Genomic DNA, 18,651 nt, shown 5'->3' with positions numbered 1-18,651 from the left:
CTGATCTATTTTGGTGCTGGATGATTTGCCTGTTATGGATATATGATTCAGAAACTGTTTCCCTCACATAACAAAGATCCACTGACCCGTTAAATAGGGGCAGAGGGACGAGGGGGCTTGGAAAGGGGATGTGGATGTGGGGATGAAGTACTCAATTAAGTTTAAGAACTCACTTCACAGTACAATGGGTGTATAACTAACAGGGAGTATATTGAAGACGGGGTGGGGTCCAAGCGGATACAATACCCAGGACGGCTGAGAACTTTTTCTGTCACAGGATAGTCCCCTCTGCCTGTCTCTGGAGAAACTCTACAGCAGCCTGTCAGATTAAAACTCCTGAGGAAACTAGGGAAAAATGCCGGAGGAGAAAGGACGGGAGAAATTAGCTCAAGTTATCAGACAATGGAATAACAACAGGCTGGACCTTTTTGAAATAAGCCAACCAGATGAGGTGAGTCGCCTGCAGACAAGCTTTAGACGGCATCTAGATTTTGTGTTCATGTGTTGATAAACTGTTAGTTTTGCAAAACTGCTTAGGATGCAACTCATGATGTAAAGTTATATTCACAAAAGGTTCCAACAAACCAACTCTAAGTATATTTCTCTATAGTTGATGCACTGTGTGTTGAAGACATGGGGTTGTTTGTGAGAAGTTATACACTCTTTACTTTGACTGGCCTAAAATGCTGCATTTAGGGAAATGTAGTATCCAGCATTTCTGGAGTCTGACCTCTTTAAAGACCAAAAGTCATTGCCTCCTGTCACTTCCATCACTTTCTGCTCTGCTAACTTTTGTTACCTAGCTTATCCTACTTTATTGCTATTTCATTTTATGTGCTGTTTCTTTGCATTTAACCCCCAAATTAGCCTATCTCAGCTTCTGTTGTGTGAATTTTGTCTATTATATTTAGTTAAGGGATTTCTTAAGCCCAAAATTTTAGTGCAAATAAACTCAGAAACTAAAGCAACCATTTACAGCAACTTTTGTGTTACATCACCAAAAGTAAGTCTGTGTGTCAGGATTTTAAAATGCCATAAAAATACCATTAAAATGAAGATACAGCACCATGGGGGTAATATCACTTTCATTGCATGCCACCTAGCACGATTGTGTTGGTGCAAACAAGATGTCAGAGTGTGAGATTACACCGTAAGGCACATTAGAAAATAAACTGCTGTCAGCCTCTCAAATGTGAGAATTTGTTCAGCCTCAAGATCTGATAAGTTTATTTCAAGAGCAAACAGAGTAAGAAAAACAATTCAAGAAAAATATACTACATATTTTAAATATTCCAGGGATAGCGGTGTTGTATAAAAAGGAAAACTAGCCTCTTCAGTGTCATAACCTAATGATTGATGAATAAGTTATCCTGGATTTGGTTTCATGGCAGGACTTGGGGTTTCATGGTGTGATGCGCTTCTACTTTGAGGATCATGTTGGAGGAAATGTGGCCACAAAGTGTCTGCGTGTGTCCAGCTGCTCTTCAACTCAAGAGGTCATTGGAATTCTTTCAGAGAAATTCAGGCCTGATATGAAAATGCTGACGACAAGTTATTCCTTGTTTGAGATCCACGCCAGTAAAGGTAAAAACACCATGATGGAAAGTGTTTAGAGTCTTACTGCGTCTTTTGTGTGACATAGAAGTTTAAAATGTATGATCTGTATATTGTTAACACGCAAAAACCTATATTGTGTGTTGATTTTAGAACTGAAAAATAGTCCATTTTTAGTCCAGCCTGAATGTTACCATAGCCTGGTTCTTTCAACAAAAACTATTGACTAATTTTCAACTGGATTTTGGATTTTTGCAGAACAGAAACTTACAAGTAAACAAAATGTTGATGCTTTAATTACTTGGTTCAGAAGGATGCTTATCCCAAACCGGCACCATTTTTCAAGTGTTTGCAGTATTGGTTCTTTCAACTCAAAAAAACACTTCAGCCCCTTTATTTGTTGTCGTAATAAGAACGTAAACTGGATCTGGATGAGAGGCCTTTGGTTGTACAGCTACACTGGACCACAGACAACAGAGAAGGACGTTTTGTGCTCAAGAGAGACAAACAGAGTTCTGAGGTACCACACACATTTCACTGTCTGTAGTTTCATTCTGTAGTTGCCCACACATCATCTCATATCTGTGCTGTTTTATGTGTTTAAAAAGGAAAACTGTCAAGAGAAGGAAAAGGGAGGCGTGATCCAAAACTTCAAGAGGACACTGTCAAGAAAAGACAAGAAGAAAGAGAAGAACAAAACTAAAACAACAGAGGATGAGTACGGGTAAGATTCATCTTTGTTCGCAATAAAATGTTATTTTCCGGACTGCTGGCTTCAGGGCCTTCCTAACTGTCAGAACAACATCCACCTTTAAATCAAACATCCAGGTCAACTGAATCTCTACTGAACAACAACAGCATTTGTGTGTCCAACCATGAGGCAAATATGCAACAGAGGCAGACTGACCAGGGTAAGTCATCTGCAAAATATAAAAAGATAAATGATGATGAACAGGCAGCTTTGTTAATAAGCAGTCAGTCCAGGCATCATTACTGTAACAAAAACAGAGGCTGATGTCTTCTCTTCTTTAAAATACAGGAGCAAAGCACACAGACAGATTACCCGTCAGCATTCAGTTCTGTGATAACTGTGAGTATGAAATGAAAAAGATTTCATCCTACTTACATGCCTGTCAGTTTTAAGCTCACCTTTATTCCCACAATGCCCCCCTGCCCCCTGCTGGTGTGTTTGTGTTACAGCTGAGGAAGCCTTCCTGTCTGCAGTCATAAATTACACCAACAGCTCCACAGTTCATTTCAAGCTCTCACCTGCATACGTCCTCTATGCTGTGGGACGCTTTTCTCTGCAAAGGCATCACCGGCGAAGCTCTCCTCCATCACAAAGTGTAGCCTCCATCACGAACAAAATGGTGGTGATGACAGGGAAGGTTATCCAGGCAAGACCTCTTACTTCTTTTTGACCTTTGCTCACAGTGATGAAGACAGCAAACTGGGAATCTGTTTCTTTTATTTGCTGCTATCCTGCAAAATCAAACCAAACAGACTTCATTGAAATGTTTAAAAGCTAAGAAATCAAAGTCATGTCTTCAAGGTATGTTGTGAGATTACGTAACTTTGCTGCTAAATTTACTTTGCAGAGGCAGCAGACCATGGCTGGCGCTCTCGCCTTCTGGGTGGCCAACACCTCTGAGCTGCTGAACTTCCTCCATCATGACAAAGACCTCAGCTCACTCACACAGCAGAGTCAGCTGGATCTGTCCCACCTGGTGCACAAAGCTTACAGGTACAGAGGAGACCACAGAGAGTTCACAGATACATAAATCCAAACCAAGAGCACAGCCTTTCAACATCCATCAAGAGTCACTGCATTAAAAACATAGAATCACAAATACAGCTGACATCATATCTTAGCCTGCTGCTTGACCAGCTCTCAACCTATTCAAGACTTTCCACCCCAGAGGCGCTACATATCACTGGCCACCAAACAAACAGTTCTAAAAATAGCTCCTTTTCTACTGCAACAACAAGCCTGAGCTGGCAATCTAACAATAAGGTTAGGTACAGTATATATAAGCTCTTAAGCTCTGTGTTACTTACATGTAGAGCTTTTTTTCTTATAGGGTTGTCTATAGGGAAGGAATGAGTGGCCTTAATGTGTTTATATTACAGCCCATAGTTCACTAACAGCAGATAAAAGGATACATTGCTATAACTGAGCAGCACATGTGGTGCAGAAATGCCATATATATGTATGTCAAAGAGGGATTTGATAGGATGCTCTTTATTTTTTGGCTTAAAATATACCCAACAGGGTGCAGATTTAGCCTAATGGTTGTTGCACGCCCATATACTGGGCGGCCTGGATTTAGCCTGCGGCCCCTTTCCTGCATGTTATTCCCCCACTCTCTCCCAGTTTCCTGCTCTATCCACTGACCTCTCCAACATAAATAAAGATGTAAAAGGCCAAAATATAACTTAAAAAAAAATACACCAAACAACTAATTAATATACTGTGAACATTATCAACAGATATCTCAAAAGTTACAGCCTTGATGTTAAATACAGTGCACAGTTCTCTTATATGTTCTGTTTTATTCCCTCAGGTTTCTGCTGCAGTGTCTGCAGAATGAGTTAAGGAAGCATTTACCAACTTTCTTAAATGATCCTGAGCAACACGGCAGACTGCCTGCTGGTATAGGTAAATGTTCCCACACAATGTTATTCATGCTTCTTGTTTGTCGCCCAGTTCAAAGCCCATTAAACTTTGACTTGCCTTTTTGCAGAGTTGGTGCTCAACACCTTGATGAACACCATGTCTCTTTTACGCCGCTGCCGGGTCAACCCTGCCCTCACCATCCAGCTCTTCTCCCAACTCTTCCACTTCATCAGTGCCTGGCTGTTCAATCAGCTGATGAGCCAAGAGGCCAAAACCCCAGGCCTGCGCTCGCACTACTGGGGAGCTGCTCTCCGCCAGAGGCTGACAGCCATCGAAGCCTGGGCAGAGAGGCAGGGCCTGGAGCTGGCTGCTGACTGCCACCTTGGACACATTATCCAGGTTAGTCCCTCCACACTGTGCATGTCCAAATGTTGCTGAAACAAAAAGAGATTTTTTAACTCATAAAATCAGTGAAACTAGACTGGATTATTAACTGCTTCATACTAGAGCACATACATTAGTTTGTACAAGATGTTAGAAAATAAAAATTTCTGTCTGTTTCCAGGCAACCATGCTCCTGACCATGAGTAAGTACTCGATGCAAGATGCGAAGGACGTCCAGAGTGTCTGTTTTAAGCTGAATTCACTGCAGCTGAAGACTTTGCTAGCTGGCTACCTCTATGCAACCACTGAGCCTCACATCCCCCCAGTGAGTGCTTTTTTATGTCCTCTTATTACCATTTCTATCACGCTTATGTGTTTTCTCTCTGTGCTGTTGTATATGGTGATAAATCCTTATGATAGGCTTTTGAATTGGGGTGCTACTAGTAATAAGAGCATAAACCACAGCATTGTATTTTAAAAGAGCAATATGAGAGGTATTTCACATTTTCACATTTTAATGGTTAACATTAAGAGCTGGATACATTTAAGAGCAGCCTTTACCACAGCACAGGGGCTCAATATTATACATTTGAAAATATGAATGATTAATAATATGATAATGAACTACACATGAAAAAAAAATTAAGAGAAATGTCATATAAACATAATGCTTTTGAATTAAATAATAATCTCTAATATTTTGCTGAAATTAATATGTGTAAAAGAAACTCTTAACCACCAATCCTGTAGTGAGGAGAGCAATACCAAGCCTTACAGTAAGTCAATATTAAGGGGGAATAACTTGATGAATGGGCTCAGGTCAATGCTCAAATACAATACTGTCCTCTAGTGGAGCACGAGTTTACTATCCAATTTCTAGTGTGATAGGATATATGCCATAAACCATACATCCATAACATTTATACTCAATCATCAGAATGCACTACAAGTCAAAAGTTTGGAAACACCTTCTCATTCAACGTTTTTTTATTTATTGTAATTATTTTAAACACTGTAAGTTAATACTGAAGGCATCAAAACTATGAAAGAACATATATGGAATTATTTAATTAAAAAAAAAAGTGTTAAACAAACCAAAATATGTTTTATATTTTAGATTCTTTACAGTAGCCCCTTCTTTTGCACCAATGACTACTTGGTAATCCACTACTACTTTACTTTAACCTCAGTGATACTGTTACTAGGCCTTCATAGATTTGGCTTAGATGCCTAAATTTTTTTCTGCTCATATCCTCTGAAATGTAGTGCATTGTAAAGTATCCTAAAAAAATGAAAAAATCAATCAATCAATCAATCAATCAATCAATCAATCAATCAATCAATCAATCAATCAATCAATCAATCAATCAATCAATCAATCAATCAATCAATCAATCAATCAATCTTTATTTGTATTGCACCAGATCACAACTACTTTTACTACTACTACTTCCAACTTGTGCTATTAAAGATACTAATTGCTACTAGGTACCTCTGCAGCTTAGTCACAAGCACTATAGTAATAAAAGAGTATAATAAAGTTTGCTTAACTATACTTTTCCACCTTCACAATGAAGTCAGGGTCATCAGCAGGAAGGTCCTCAGTGTTTTGCTGAGGAACACAGCAGGCAGATTGGATGTCCCTTCCCTGAAGCTTTGTCACAGAATGACAAATGCCAATCCATACACTAGAACGACCTTTTCCTGAAATATATCTGCCGTCTGATCCACTTGTCATCCTCGCTGCAGGATTTGATCGATGCTGTAGTGACGGCTGCGGAGGCCTCAGCAGATACCCTGATTCGGAGCGAAGGACGGGACATCCAGCTGGAGGAGAGCCTCGACCTCCACCTGCCCTTCCTGCTGCCAGAGGGAGGATACTCCTGTGACACTGTCAGAGGAATCCCTCCAGGGTTTAGGGAATTTTTGGAGCCAATTTGCCGGAAAGGTCTGGGATATTTGACATATATTTTGCCATTCTTAAAATAAGATGAAAAAAAAACACACATAATGGGTTTTATATTTGTGTTGACATCTTCCCTTCTAGGTCTCTGCTCTTTATCATCCCAGCCAAACTCTAGAGGTGACTGGACTGTGTACTTCAGGGAACTAACCTCCTCTAAAGACAGAACATACTTGGTAAGCAAAATCCCTGACTCTTCAGTTGTTCCAGATACAAAGAATACTCAGAAAATAAAGCAGTATTATACATCAATAATATAGTTCATTTCATTTTCTTCTATAGACGGCACACAGAGAGCCAGAGATTGTGACCATCACTCTTAACAAACCTCTGAACAGTGGGATGGGGGTCAGCATTGTGGCTGCCAAGGTGACTTGTCTAGTTGTCGACTTATTTGACGTAGCTCTGATGCAAACAAACCTTTTAAGCACTAAACTTTCAGTGAAATGACAAACTCAATGTATGCCCTTGCTCTTTTTTTGCCACAGGGAGCAGGGCAAGGTAACCTTGGCATTTACATCAAATCAATTGTGAAAGGAGGACCGGCTGAAATGGTGAGATCTGACATTTTCTCTTAGCTAAGAAGTGCAGTGTATAGAGTGATGAATAGACTAAAATAAAAGAAAGGTTTCAGTATTGAAGAAGTCATTTGTGTCTCTACTTTTTGCAGAATGGCAGGTTAACAGCTGGGGATCAGCTGCTCAGTGTGGACGGTCAGAGTTTGGTCGGCATCAGCCAGGAAAGGTATCTGCCACATATTGGCCATTTACTCTCAACTGGCTTTAACCAGTTTATGTTTGGCCAGGACTTCAGACTGAGCAAACTTAAACACTTTGGGATTACATCAAATTAATGACATGAAAAGACATTCATGCATATTTGGTGATTACTTCATTTTTACGACTTGCACTAGCATCCGGTCAATATTTCAATTAGTATATTACCTCTGTAAAAAAATTTATGACTTCACATTAAAGACAGCATCTGCTTTATTTTTCTTTTGCGGGTAGTTAATGAATATTAGCATGCAAACACGTTCTATACTAAGATACGTAATTAATGTGAAATAAATGTTAGCATTGGCCTGTTTGTGAGTATTCTAGCAGTCTGGAGTTAGTGCTTAAATCAAAGCACCTTCTGTCATGCAGAAATACAACATCACAGAGAGGCTGCAGTAGACTCTCCTGTTACCTGTTATTTATTTTCATTGAATCCTAAACACAGGTAGATATACATTCATACATGACCGTATGAACTATATATGGAATTACTGAATGTTTATTACAAAGTAATCTCTCCAGATGATCAACAGGCGTTGCAGTATTATCTCTATTTTCTCGACTGGTTTAACATGAAAGAGAAATGTGTTGAACTCCCAGATGAAGATTGAAAAGTATGAGGAGAATATTTTACTGTCCTTTAAGAGTTTCAGAATGAAGGGAAAGGTTGCTTTAATGACAGTTTATTTAAACTAAAGAATAACCTTTGTAATATTTAATTTAGGGCAGCAGCTATCATGATGCAGACTGGTCCTGTTGTGACCTTACAAGTTGCAAAGTTTGGAGCAAGCTACCACGGCCTGGGGGCTCTACTGAGTGATCCAACCTCAGAGCAAACTGCAGGTAACATAAAACTTAAACCATTGTTTTCTTTCTCACTGTCTGCTCTTCTGGATCTAATTCTTTCTTCCTCCTTTAGGAGATGAAATCTATGCTATTCCAAACTATAAAACACACACTGTGTACAGTGTTGTGGATCCTGGACCCTCACAAGCACTGCATGGAAGCAGCAGACGGAAGAAGGAGCAGATGATGCAGAGAAACAGGCAACTTTTTCGCTCCAACCCCAATATGACCAGCGGTAGCTATTCTATTTATTCATATGCATTAACTGAAATGTGATATATGCTCAAGGACAAGTCATAACAAGAGCTCCTTTGTATTTTTTTCTTCCTGTTTCAACAGATTATGCCCCTGGAGATGGAGATGAAAATATTGACCCTGTTGTGAGAGTACACAACATTGCTGCTGTATCCAGTATCAACCTCTGTACCAGTGATGTGAGAGGTTTTTATATGTTTCTCTGACTAATATTTGTAGAAATTTTAAGAAGAAAGTCAAATACCCAAAAGTTCCCAAACTGGAAAGAATGTTTTTGTCTGGTTTAATTTACCTTCGGTTTCTGTATGCAGACAAATCACAGGGAATATTTGACCCTCCCGACCCCTAAATCCCAGGACAAGAATATATCTGAATCTGGGCGACCACAGCAACCTCTCAGGGTGTCTTTGATGCCTTTAGACGGACAGAGAGCAAGCAAGAGGACCTTCATGGTGAGTCTAAATGAAATGCTGAGTCCCTCTGGGTTCATACTCATATCACCATCAAAGCAACATTAAGTACTGGAGTGAAGCGCTTGGGAATATAGGTTGTGGGTGCTGCCAGAGCGAAAACTGCCTTTAGTGGACACAGGCCCTTACACTTCTAATTTACTGTTTAGAGGGAGATGTTTTATATGTTACTTCTCTTCATTTAGTGGAATATATTACATCAAAAACAATAACTATGCAAGTACAAAACCAATTTGAAAGGATAAATTCAGTTGTGTTTTTTGTTTTACTTCTTATATAAATGCATTCCTTTACAATTTTTGTGGTCCCTGAGTTTGAAACCAGTCCTAAAAAATCAAGACACTTTTACGTTGTTGATTGGCATTTCCCTTAAAGTAACAATGTTAGAACATCTTCCATTTCTGATTGTTAATATGATAAATAGAAGTTGTTAGTGCAAAAAAATTCTCCATGTTTCTCCTTTCAGCGTCAAGCTCAGTCTCAGGAGAACTTATGCGTGGACAGTGGAGGCCCCCTGCTGGACGAGAAGCAGAACTTGTGGGAGCAGAGGGAGCAGCATGCAAAGCAAACCATGAGCCACTATTCATCTTTCCCACTCCGCTCCAGTGTTTCTACTCATGACCTCCTCTCAGATAGTATTTCTCCTATCAGACAACAGCAAGGAAACCGTACAAGTAGCGCTGGAGTTTGGAGAACTCCTTTCTCACAACATCCAACCCCTACACCTTCAATCCAGCCGATACGCATCGATATCCCTGTGACTAGAGTAGTGAACACACACACAAATCCTCCACTCACAACCTTCCAGAGCTCGTCTTTGCTGGCACTGAAAATGAGCCATACTCTTAAAGTTAATGGAAAGAGTCCTCAAAACACAGCCAACCATATTTATGCGTGTCCCATCCCTGCAATCAAGAAGCTACCTCACCCCTCATCTCTGTCACAGCAGCAAATATCCGCCACATACAAAGTTCCAGCAGCAAAACCCCAAGTGAGCATCCCTCCAACAAAACACGTCTCCTTCCAAGAACCTCCCACTCAGCAGAGACCGGGCCCCGCCAAGCCAAAAGACCCCCTGGAGCTGTCCGACCCATGGAGGAGGGAAGCCCAGGAGAAGCTAGAGAAGCAGCAGAGGCTGCAGGCGGTGGAGCTCCTCGAGAAGGAGGTGCAGGAGCTCCAGGGGAAAGTGAAACTGTCTGCAGAGGAGAACAACCGGCTCCGAAAGCTCAGCCTGGAGTGTCAGTTTCAGAGGAGGCTGCAGGAGATTCAGCAGAGAGCAGAGGAGGAGGAGGAGGATGAGGATTTGGACATGATGGTGACGATACAGCAGCTGGAGGAGAGGACGCAGGTGAGGCACAACAATGTAAGTTAAAGGAAGAGTCTTTATAGAATACTTAAAGATCCTCAGGAAATTCTGATGTTTCCAAATGCATTCTGGGGAATGCAGGAAATCATTAACTCAAGTAGACAACAATTTAAATTAAAAGTACAAACTACAAAGGACCTGATTTTTTTATATTTTATCAAATATTGTAGAATAAATGCTCTTAATTATATTTCATGTCATTATGACTCACCTTGCATGTTTATTACAACTTGTAAACAGTACTGTAAGTAGTTCAGACCATTATCAGTACTTCTTGTAGAGTATTGCATGTAAATGTAACGTCTGGGGTCAGTGTTCATCTGCTTGAAATTGAATACATTTTGCATTCTTCCCATTTGAAATTAGAGTTACGGATTACAAAGATATTTGACATTACATTGAATCAATTCAAATGAACATAAAGTTGATTATTATGGATTCTTCTGTGTTAATTGGAGACATTTCATTGATGACTGTTTCCATGATCTTTTCTACCTTCAGAACAGGAGAAGCTCTGCTGGAAACATCATCACTGAACTCAAAGAGCAGGAGAAGCAGGGAGACACTCATCTGTCTCAGAGGAAAGAAAATGCAAAGACAGGTAACTACTCTCAACAAAATTCAACAAACTGTACTATGTTGTTTTCAGTGTCCTTTATTCAAAAGACTTTAAACATGAGGCATTGTTTTATTGCACAATTTAACATTTGCATGTTGTAAGCAGATCAAAGACCGAGTGGACAAATTCAAGACTTCAACAAAGAGGCAACAAAAGAGTGAGTTTTAGCTTCAATACGTTTACAAGCTGCTACTTCTGCAACGTTTCTACTTTTAAGACAGTGAAATGTTTACACACTATAAAACTATCTTTCTCTTTGTACTTCTTTAACTTCATGAGGCATTATCACAATTCAATTCTTCCAACATTTATAAAAGTGTTTGAAAGATCCCTGAGTAAAATGAAAATGCAGACCCTACATGAACGTACTCTAAAACAGCACAGGCTACCGTTTGTGTCCCAGAAAGTTACTCCCCTCGGTTCAAGTATTCCTGCTGACTTTTTAAATTGTTCACAGGAACCAGGAGGAGAAAACCAGGAGGGCGTCAGCTCCTGAAAAGCTCACCTTCAAGGAGCGTCAGCGTCTCTTTTCCCTGGCCTCGAGTGCATAAAGGAAAATTAAATAAAAGAACTTTAATGATATGTGTAATGACACTGACAAACAACACAAAGCATACAGCTCAGATGAGTTGGAGCAGGAGAACATTGATACTGCCGACATGTTAATTATGTGCAGTGAAACAAACAGAAAAAAACAGAAGAATATGAGATTTTTAAAAATCCTCAAGAGGAGTTAAAGCTGGGGTTGGTAATCAGATTTAGATACACTTTTTGTTATACTGGTTAAAATGATCTTTATGTCCTGATGGTAATCAATACATGATGTGTTCCTACAAAAGAGTGATAAAAAGCTGCTATCTACAGCCGGAGTAAACCTGGGAAAACAACAACCAATCACCGTTATTTGGCTCCCTAAATTTTAAACCAATCAAATCCCGTCCAGCCGTTCTGCCTCTCGCTCGTCCTCGGGCCTGTCCCCTCTGACCTGATGAGGTGCTTTGCTCAGGACTGTAGTCCGGATCAGAGTCTAAAAAGCTCTCACCAACAAGCAGAATAATTAATGACGTTCAGTAAGTCCTACAGAAAATATATATTTATTGTAGCGTCCGTCCGGACGCTGTAGTGATGACGAGCCGATTCGTGAACACGTTGATCTTTAATAACCGGTCACTGCCGGCCGTGATCACGCCAACCAACAAAACAACAATCAATGTTTGAATGAATGAAGAACTTCTCCTCTTGTCTCTCCTCTCTCCCACTCACACACTCTACACCTCTCCTGATGCCTTCACTGACTGTCAACACTGTAGGAATTAAGAGCATCTACACTGAACACGTTTAACAAACAGTAGAGTTGTTACAGTATTATATATGTGTTATAACTTTTCTCCTGATATCGTGTCACCAGTACAACTGGATAATGCTAGCATGATAGTTGTGAGTACTAACAGTAACCATGTTTGTTTGTGTTTCTAACTTTCACTATGAGAATGTTTTGGTGAGGACCGGTTTTGAATCAGTCACCATCATATGGTCGAGAATCAGCGGCGCTCGTGCATGTGAGCGGGGGGGCGTCGTTTTGTAGGAGCTCTGAGGGAGGAGGGGAGGGGTTAGACAGAGTCATGAGGAAATGCTACATTCAAATTCATGCTGGTTTTCCGAGACTACCAACCCCAGCTTTAAGAGAGCCCAAAGACAAATTGAATTCCTACTTTTGGCTGAGTCAGAATTGTTAGTTGTATCTTGATGATCTGAATTATAAATGCAGTTTGATTTTGATTGGCTTTCAGTGCTTATATCACTAATTCAATCAATCTCAAAGTGATCACAATGGTACATTATTGGCCTCTTAAGTTGATGTTAAAATTGAGGTGTGGATTCCACTATATGTCAGTTATCATTACACTCTTTGATCTTGTTCCGACAGACCTCCTAAGCCTTGTTGAGATAACTTCCAGGGATGAACGTAACTACTGTTGTGCTAGTAATAGTATAAAACATACAGTACCGTGTAAATAAGGCAGCTTGAGTATGTAGTTTGTGTCCTAGTAAAATGTCAGCAGGATATACTGTGAGTCATGTCAATACAAGCTGCTGTATTGATCTCCAGGACTTTTTTGTTTCATGTATCAGCTCTTTGAACTTTAAACTCATGTATTAGACAATAAAATATTAATTTAGCAAAGTATTTGAGTCACTTTTCATTCTCATTTCAAGCTCGTGAATTGTAAAATCAGATTGCCGTTTGTGCTCCTGAACTTTCACAGCTACTTTACACGCTGATAAAACTGGACCACAGCTTTCTCCTGCTCCTGAGTTTCAATGGAGCCTCTCCGCATCCTCCGGATCTCATTGATGGCGTCGATCCCCGAGATCTTCCTCGTCTTCACCAGGTAGCAGGCCAGCATGGTGCCTGTTCTGCCATGACCGTGCATGCAGTGAACTCCCACACCCTGATGAAAAACAGAGCAGTGTTTGTTTTGTTGAGTCATGTGTGACGCAGCAAGAAAGAACGCATCCTGTGTTAGTCAGTGATATGAGACAGAGTTTGCATTTTGCTTTTGTGAGTAGAGATGATGCAGATGGTCCATTTCTGAAAAGTTCACAGAGAACTACACGCCAGATATTTTGATTATTGATGACAAGATGAAGTATGTTTCACAGGAAGTCTGTTAGACTGGATATGTTTTGACCATATCACTCAGAGCAAGCACTTTAAGGACATCACTTTAGGTTTAAGGACATAAGAATGATGAGAAATTAATTTATGATAAAATAACAGCAACCTGATTTTATAAGAAGCTGTGAACAAATGTAGGAGCAAAAATGTGTCTGAGAATTGAAATGTGATAACCTGAAACTGAACACACTAAGCTTTGTGAAAATTTTAAGAACTCAAGTATAGAACAAAACCTGAACTCTGACAGAGTCCTCAAAGTATTCCCTCCATTGAAAACTTGATTAATGTCCTTTGGATGAACTGCAGGGGTGTTAAAGTTTTCCTTTCCACTGTTCCAGGAGTTTTGTCAAAGTCAAATAAACTTGATGCCAAATGTGTTCAGTTGTAGTGTGAGCCGTCCTAGACCCAACCCTCAGGAGTCCTCATATATTTCATAAGCCTAACCATCCATCAAACACTGACCATCAAGAACCTAAGCCCTTACCTCCCCCTTGGCGTTGGCCTCTTCCACAATGGACAGAAATCTATCAATCTGACTCGGTGAAGGAGGGGTGAAGTCCACTATCTTTATGTGGTGCAGCTGTAAATCTGGACACGTGTCATGATTCGGTGGTTTCCTTTCGCACAGGCAGACCAGGTGTTTGATGCCGTTGTCCAGCAGGTACTGGTAATCAGAGGTCATCCTCGGTAACGCCAGTCCGGCTAACTTGCCTGGTTCAACCCAGGAGAAGTTGTTCGGGGACATGGAGGCCATGCTTGTCAAACTGGGAGGAAGAGAGAGAGACAAAGTCAGGAAGGCTGTTTATTTACTCAGATAACTACAAGAGACGTGGTTGTTTTAAGTAACCAGGGTGAGACCAAAGACAGGTTCACATCTTAGCTGAACAATTAAGTTATGTCAGACCTATTCTTTAAAATAAGTGCAATCTTCTCATGAAACTCTGTCATTACCAACTCCTGACACACATAACCATAAACACAATGACTTTGGCATTTGTGGCAAGAATTTTAACAATTATTACCTTTCAAATAAGATGAATAATCCAGTTAGATTGGTTGAGAAGGCAAAAACACTCTCTATAGGAGTGAATGCAGACTGTCTGACAGTCTCAAGCTATTTGTCTAGCCCTCCCTCTGCAAACAGGGAGAGCTTGATAGTTCAGTGTTTGTAAGGAGGATTAGTTTCATAGCAGTACATATTTCAACATTGTCTATTATGAAAATGAACTCCACAGGCCTCACCAACCCCCACAGACTTCTACTGAGAGTTTATACAGTCAAAGCAATGCTCCTCAGTACAAACCACACGCCATGTTACTTACCGTCTCTCTACCAAACCCACTCAGTTTAACTTTGTTCTATCTTCACTTTTAATTTAGGAACAATTTTGTTTACTTTGACATACTCGTCAGCTAACTCTAGCTGCAGCTACAGCAGAAATATCTGGACGTTTTACAACTGACGCTGACAGCCGCCATGCATGGCAGCTGATGAATGACGGCGCTGAAGTCAGATTCACATTCGATTAGAGGTTGTTATGACGCGTTCAGGTACATCTCGGATGATTCCAATTAACTTCCTGCATCGCTGTGTTCAAACAAAAATATTGCTTCACAATAATGATAATAATACTAATAATAATAACTTTATTTATACAGCATATTTAAAAACAAATGTTTACAAAGTGCTCTGACAAACAAAGCATGGTTCAATTAACATATATTAACAAATATTTCGAACGACAGGGGGAAGGAACTTTAACAATGCAAGACAAAATTCAACGCAAGAGGTTAAAAGGAATACACGTCAATTAAACCGAATGAAAAGGTGGGACAATAGACCAGTAAATCATTGTTGAGGGGTTTTTCAAGGATAAATACATAAAATAAATAAATAACAATGGATAAGTAAATAAAAGCATTAAAAGGACAATAAAAGAGGTTTTCATAGTAAGAGGACGACATCACATGGGGAAAATTAGAAACAATGTTCAGGATAAATTAGGAACATAAAAATAATAAAAGAAAACACAAACAAAAACAATAAATAATCAAATACAATTTAAAACAATTAATTAGTTGGATAAAAATTAAAATGAATAATATAATAGAAGTAAATTCGGTTAGAAAGATAAAGTCACATAAAAGCAAGTCTGTAAAAATGGGTTTTAAGACGAGATTTAAAAGATGTGTTTATTTCGTGAAGCTAAAAGTCTTTGGTGCTCACGTTTACTGCAATACCTGAACGCATCGCCAGGCGGCGCCTCCCTTCCACAGTCTCTGCTCCATGCCCCCTTCACATGTTGGCATGTAGAGTGTGACGCAGTTATAAAACTTTTCCTGGACCATGTTGGGAGAATCGTCCGTGACCTTTTTAAACGTTGTGCTAAGTCTATTTGTACTGCTCGTGCTTTATTACTGAATCCAGCTCGAGTCAGAGCTGACAGGATAATGTTGACATTTTGACACTATTCCTGCGAAACTGTTTTTATCTCGCTTGATTCGGAGTCTTATTAAGCTAGCTTGAGCTCGCGCTCGCACTCGCACTCGCTAGCCGTTTGCTGCTAGCTCTCTCCAAAATGAAGACCTTTTCACCAAGAATACACGACAAACACGGTAAGTTCATATTCGTATATTGTTCTCACTTGTACCGTGAAGAGCTTGTAAAGATAAAACTATGTCGCACGATAGCTTGTGAAGATAAAACTGTGTCGCACTATAGCTTGTGCTCGGTTAATAACGTTGAGCTAAAGGTAATTAGCAGGCCAGTTCGAGTCCCGCGAGCAAACTACCACAAATCTGATTTATTGACGTTTTGGGTGTTTCTTTTGTTCAGTATCAACATGTAACAAATTTAATCTTTGGGATTATCAAGTCTACATTTGACAATAGCAAAAACGTTTTAACCAAGTTCTGGTCCGATGTGGCCCTACTGTGAAAACTACTTAAAATAGAAATAACTCCTATCTTCTTGCATGTAAATTTGAGACTTTACTAATCTGATTTTAGTTTTAGGACATCGTTAGTGCTTTAAAAAAGATGTCAAACTCAATTTTATAATAATTAACGGCCATTTAGCGGAGGATTGGCCAGCCAGCACTGTAAATTCCGATTACCTTGAACTACCGCAACGTAAGCCACCAATCACAAACCAACTTCAGCGCCTCAGTGGCTCGCTAACATTAGCCGGTGACTGTAAACACTACTGTAACTGCAGAGAATTATGACGCATATTTTAAGTGATTATGGCGTCTATATAAGTTGTTCTAACGTCTCCTCACGTGCCTAATTTTTCCCCAGATGACTTAAATAAAAATGTTAAGTCAGATTTTTTTGGAACAGGGTATTGAACTTTATTTTGGCACTGGGGAAAAGCGGGTTTATATGTCAGGATGGCCGAGCGGTCTAAGGCGCTGCGTTCAGGTCGCAGTCTCCTCTGGAGGCGTGGGTTCGAATCCCACTTCTGACAATAACACTTTTTCCTCATGTGTATGCACGCTGAAAATATTTTATTATATTTTTATTTAATTTTCCGTATTTATTATTATTATTTATTGCTACGTAGTGTTGAATCCCACTGTTTAAATAAGCCAACACACTGACTGTGCTTGTATTCTTATGTCTTTACCCCAGCATCGTCCCATCACGTCAGGGTAGGAGTCTCCTCTGTTGGTGCAGATTCGAGTCCCACTACCTTCTTGTTTGCTGCTGTAACTCCATGAATTTCCCCGCTGTGGGACGAATAAAGGAGTACCTTATTTTGTCTTAGACAACAAGCCTTCACCATAGTGTGTAGTAAGTCAAACTAGTATTTAGTGGTGTTGATTTGAAGTATGTTAATGCCATCATGCCTGTGATTATTAGCTTTTGCAGCATTAGAATCAATGTAGTAACTCACCATGTATTCTCTCTGATGTTATTTTCCTCCAAGACTTTCCATTTAATTTGTGTTGCAGATTTTAATACAACAGTAAGCAGCATCCTTGTCTGCAGCAGATGAAGATTGTATTATCATGGTGACCTTTAATGATTGTAATTTATAATTATGTATAGGAAAGTGTCTCAATAATGTCTAGAATCTAAAATGACCAATCAGCTAAGATAAAGCCGTAACATAGGTTTATACATTACAACACCTTCTCATTCAAGAGTTTGTATTTATTGTAATTATTGTAAACACTGTAGATTAATACTGAAGACATCAAAACTACGAAAGAACAAGAAGTGGTCTCCTGGAATGGTTTCTAATTAACATGAACCTTGTCAAGAGTTCATTTGTAGAATGACTTGCCTTCTTAATGTGTTTGAGACCATCAGTTGTGTTGTTCAGAGGTAGGGTTAGTACACAATGGATAGCCCTATTTGACTCCTGTTGTAATCCAGATTATGGCAAAACCAGATTATTTAATAGTTTTGATGTCTTCAGTAGTAATCTACAATGTCAGAAATAATAAAAATCAATAAAAACCATTGAATGAGAAGGTGACTGGTAATGTACATACATTTATATACATTTCTGCTTACTATCTTTCCTGTATACTCAGGAACATGTATTGTATTTGATGACTAACTTTGCTGTGCACCTGATTCTGATCAGAAAAGCCTTGTTTGAACACTTGTAGCTGTAAAATATTAAATTGCATTCTTCTGTTACACTGTATATGACCTGTAATGTCTGACTAACATGATTCATTCATGCAGTTTCACATTACATACTGTAGAGGGCTTATAATCTCCTGCAGTAGAGTGATATTGCTCTTTTCTAGATATTATTCCTAAACTGCAGAACACTGTTTTATACACCTGAATTGTTCAAACAAGTATTAACCAATATCAGACTTCTTTATTTATTCTGAGGGGAGGGAACATTTTTAAGAGAGCTGTATGTCAGTGGGAATTACAGAGTTCTCTTCAATATCTTGGAGTCAGGTGTCGCCTTTAAAACCTGCTGTCACTCACAGGTTTGCCGTATCATACAGCCTCAATCAAGAGTCAGGACATGTACTTTATTTACGAAATCCTTTTTGTTTCTTCTGTTGGACGCTATAAAAGGACTTTTTCTGTCAAATATTTAAAGAAACCTAAGGGAAAATATATTTATTATAGGTTGAACTCATTT

The 18,651-nt window shown here is 39.5% G+C and overlaps 2 protein-coding genes, 1 long non-coding RNA gene and 1 other non-coding gene across 6 annotated transcripts in view; 3 read left to right on the top strand and 1 right to left on the bottom strand.

Annotated features, from left to right (window-relative positions):
* Positions 1 to 355: 355 nt before the first annotated feature.
* On the top strand, positions 356 to 11,404 carry LOC117806442 (afadin). Its single transcript, XM_034675389.1, has 23 exons — positions 356 to 451; positions 1,392 to 1,584; positions 1,968 to 2,074; positions 2,163 to 2,278; positions 2,383 to 2,465; positions 2,755 to 2,951; positions 3,153 to 3,298; positions 4,119 to 4,213; positions 4,299 to 4,570; positions 4,737 to 4,880; positions 6,305 to 6,503; positions 6,603 to 6,694; positions 6,801 to 6,887; positions 7,007 to 7,072; positions 7,189 to 7,262; positions 8,022 to 8,145; positions 8,264 to 8,378; positions 8,483 to 8,577; positions 8,710 to 8,850; positions 9,335 to 10,216; positions 10,736 to 10,835; positions 10,959 to 11,010; positions 11,311 to 11,404. The coding sequence occupies exons 1-23, from the start codon at positions 356 to 358 to the stop codon at positions 11,402 to 11,404; spliced, it is 3,570 nt and encodes a 1,189-aa protein (XP_034531280.1).
* A 1,038-nt stretch (positions 11,405 to 12,442) lies between these two features.
* Positions 12,443 to 15,050, bottom strand: dusp23b (dual specificity phosphatase 23b). The gene is made up of 3 exons (XM_034675943.1): positions 14,856 to 15,050; positions 14,018 to 14,297; positions 12,443 to 13,306 (listed from the first exon to the last, which is right to left on the bottom strand). Exons 2-3 carry the CDS (start codon positions 14,285 to 14,287, stop codon positions 13,121 to 13,123), a joined length of 456 nt encoding a protein of 151 aa, XP_034531834.1. The 5' UTR covers positions 14,288 to 14,297; positions 14,856 to 15,050; the 3' UTR covers positions 12,443 to 13,120.
* Positions 15,051 to 15,766: 716 nt separating this feature from the next.
* LOC117805797 overlaps positions 15,767 to 18,651 on the top strand; it is a 67,543-nt gene continuing 64,658 nt past the window's right edge. Inside the window, exons 1-2 of one of the 3 annotated variants that reach the window (XR_004629524.1) lie at positions 15,767 to 16,148; positions 17,166 to 17,327. This is a non-coding gene — a long non-coding RNA (uncharacterized LOC117805797). The remainder of the gene's footprint in view (positions 16,149 to 17,165; positions 17,328 to 18,651) is intronic. The other 2 variants (XR_004629523.1, XR_004629522.1) reach the window with 2 other exon arrangements.
* On the top strand, positions 16,919 to 17,001 carry trnal-cag. Its single transcript has one exon. It is a non-coding gene; the product is annotated as a tRNA-Leu (tRNA).

This window comes from Notolabrus celidotus, chromosome 22, assembly GCF_009762535.1.
Source record: "Notolabrus celidotus isolate fNotCel1 chromosome 22, fNotCel1.pri, whole genome shotgun sequence".
Lineage (NCBI taxonomy): Eukaryota > Metazoa > Chordata > Actinopteri > Labriformes > Labridae > Notolabrus > Notolabrus celidotus.
Note: the sequence above shows the minus strand (reverse complement) of the source record. Positions and strands in the feature narration are given on the sequence as shown.

What these genes read in the sequence shown, in the direction of transcription:
- dusp23b (XM_034675943.1), bottom strand. Translation starts at nt 14,287, where the DNA reads ATGGCCTCCATGTCCCCGAACAACTTCTCCTGGGTTGAACCAGGCAAG. An exon ending in AGGCCAACGCCAAGGGGGAG is followed by an intron (nt 13,307 to 14,017) that starts GTAAGGGCTTAG and finishes GTTTTTCATCAG; the next exon opens with GGTGTGGGAGTTCACTGCAT.
- LOC117806442 (XM_034675389.1), top strand. Translation starts at nt 356, where the DNA reads ATGCCGGAGGAGAAAGGACGGGAGAAATTAGCTCAAGTTATCAGACAA. An exon ending in AAGGAGGACCGGCTGAAATG is followed by an intron (nt 7,073 to 7,188) that starts GTGAGATCTGAC and finishes TACTTTTTGCAG; the next exon opens with AATGGCAGGTTAACAGCTGG. An exon ending in GAAAGAAAATGCAAAGACAG is followed by an intron (nt 10,836 to 10,958) that starts GTAACTACTCTC and finishes TGTTGTAAGCAG; the next exon opens with ATCAAAGACCGAGTGGACAA.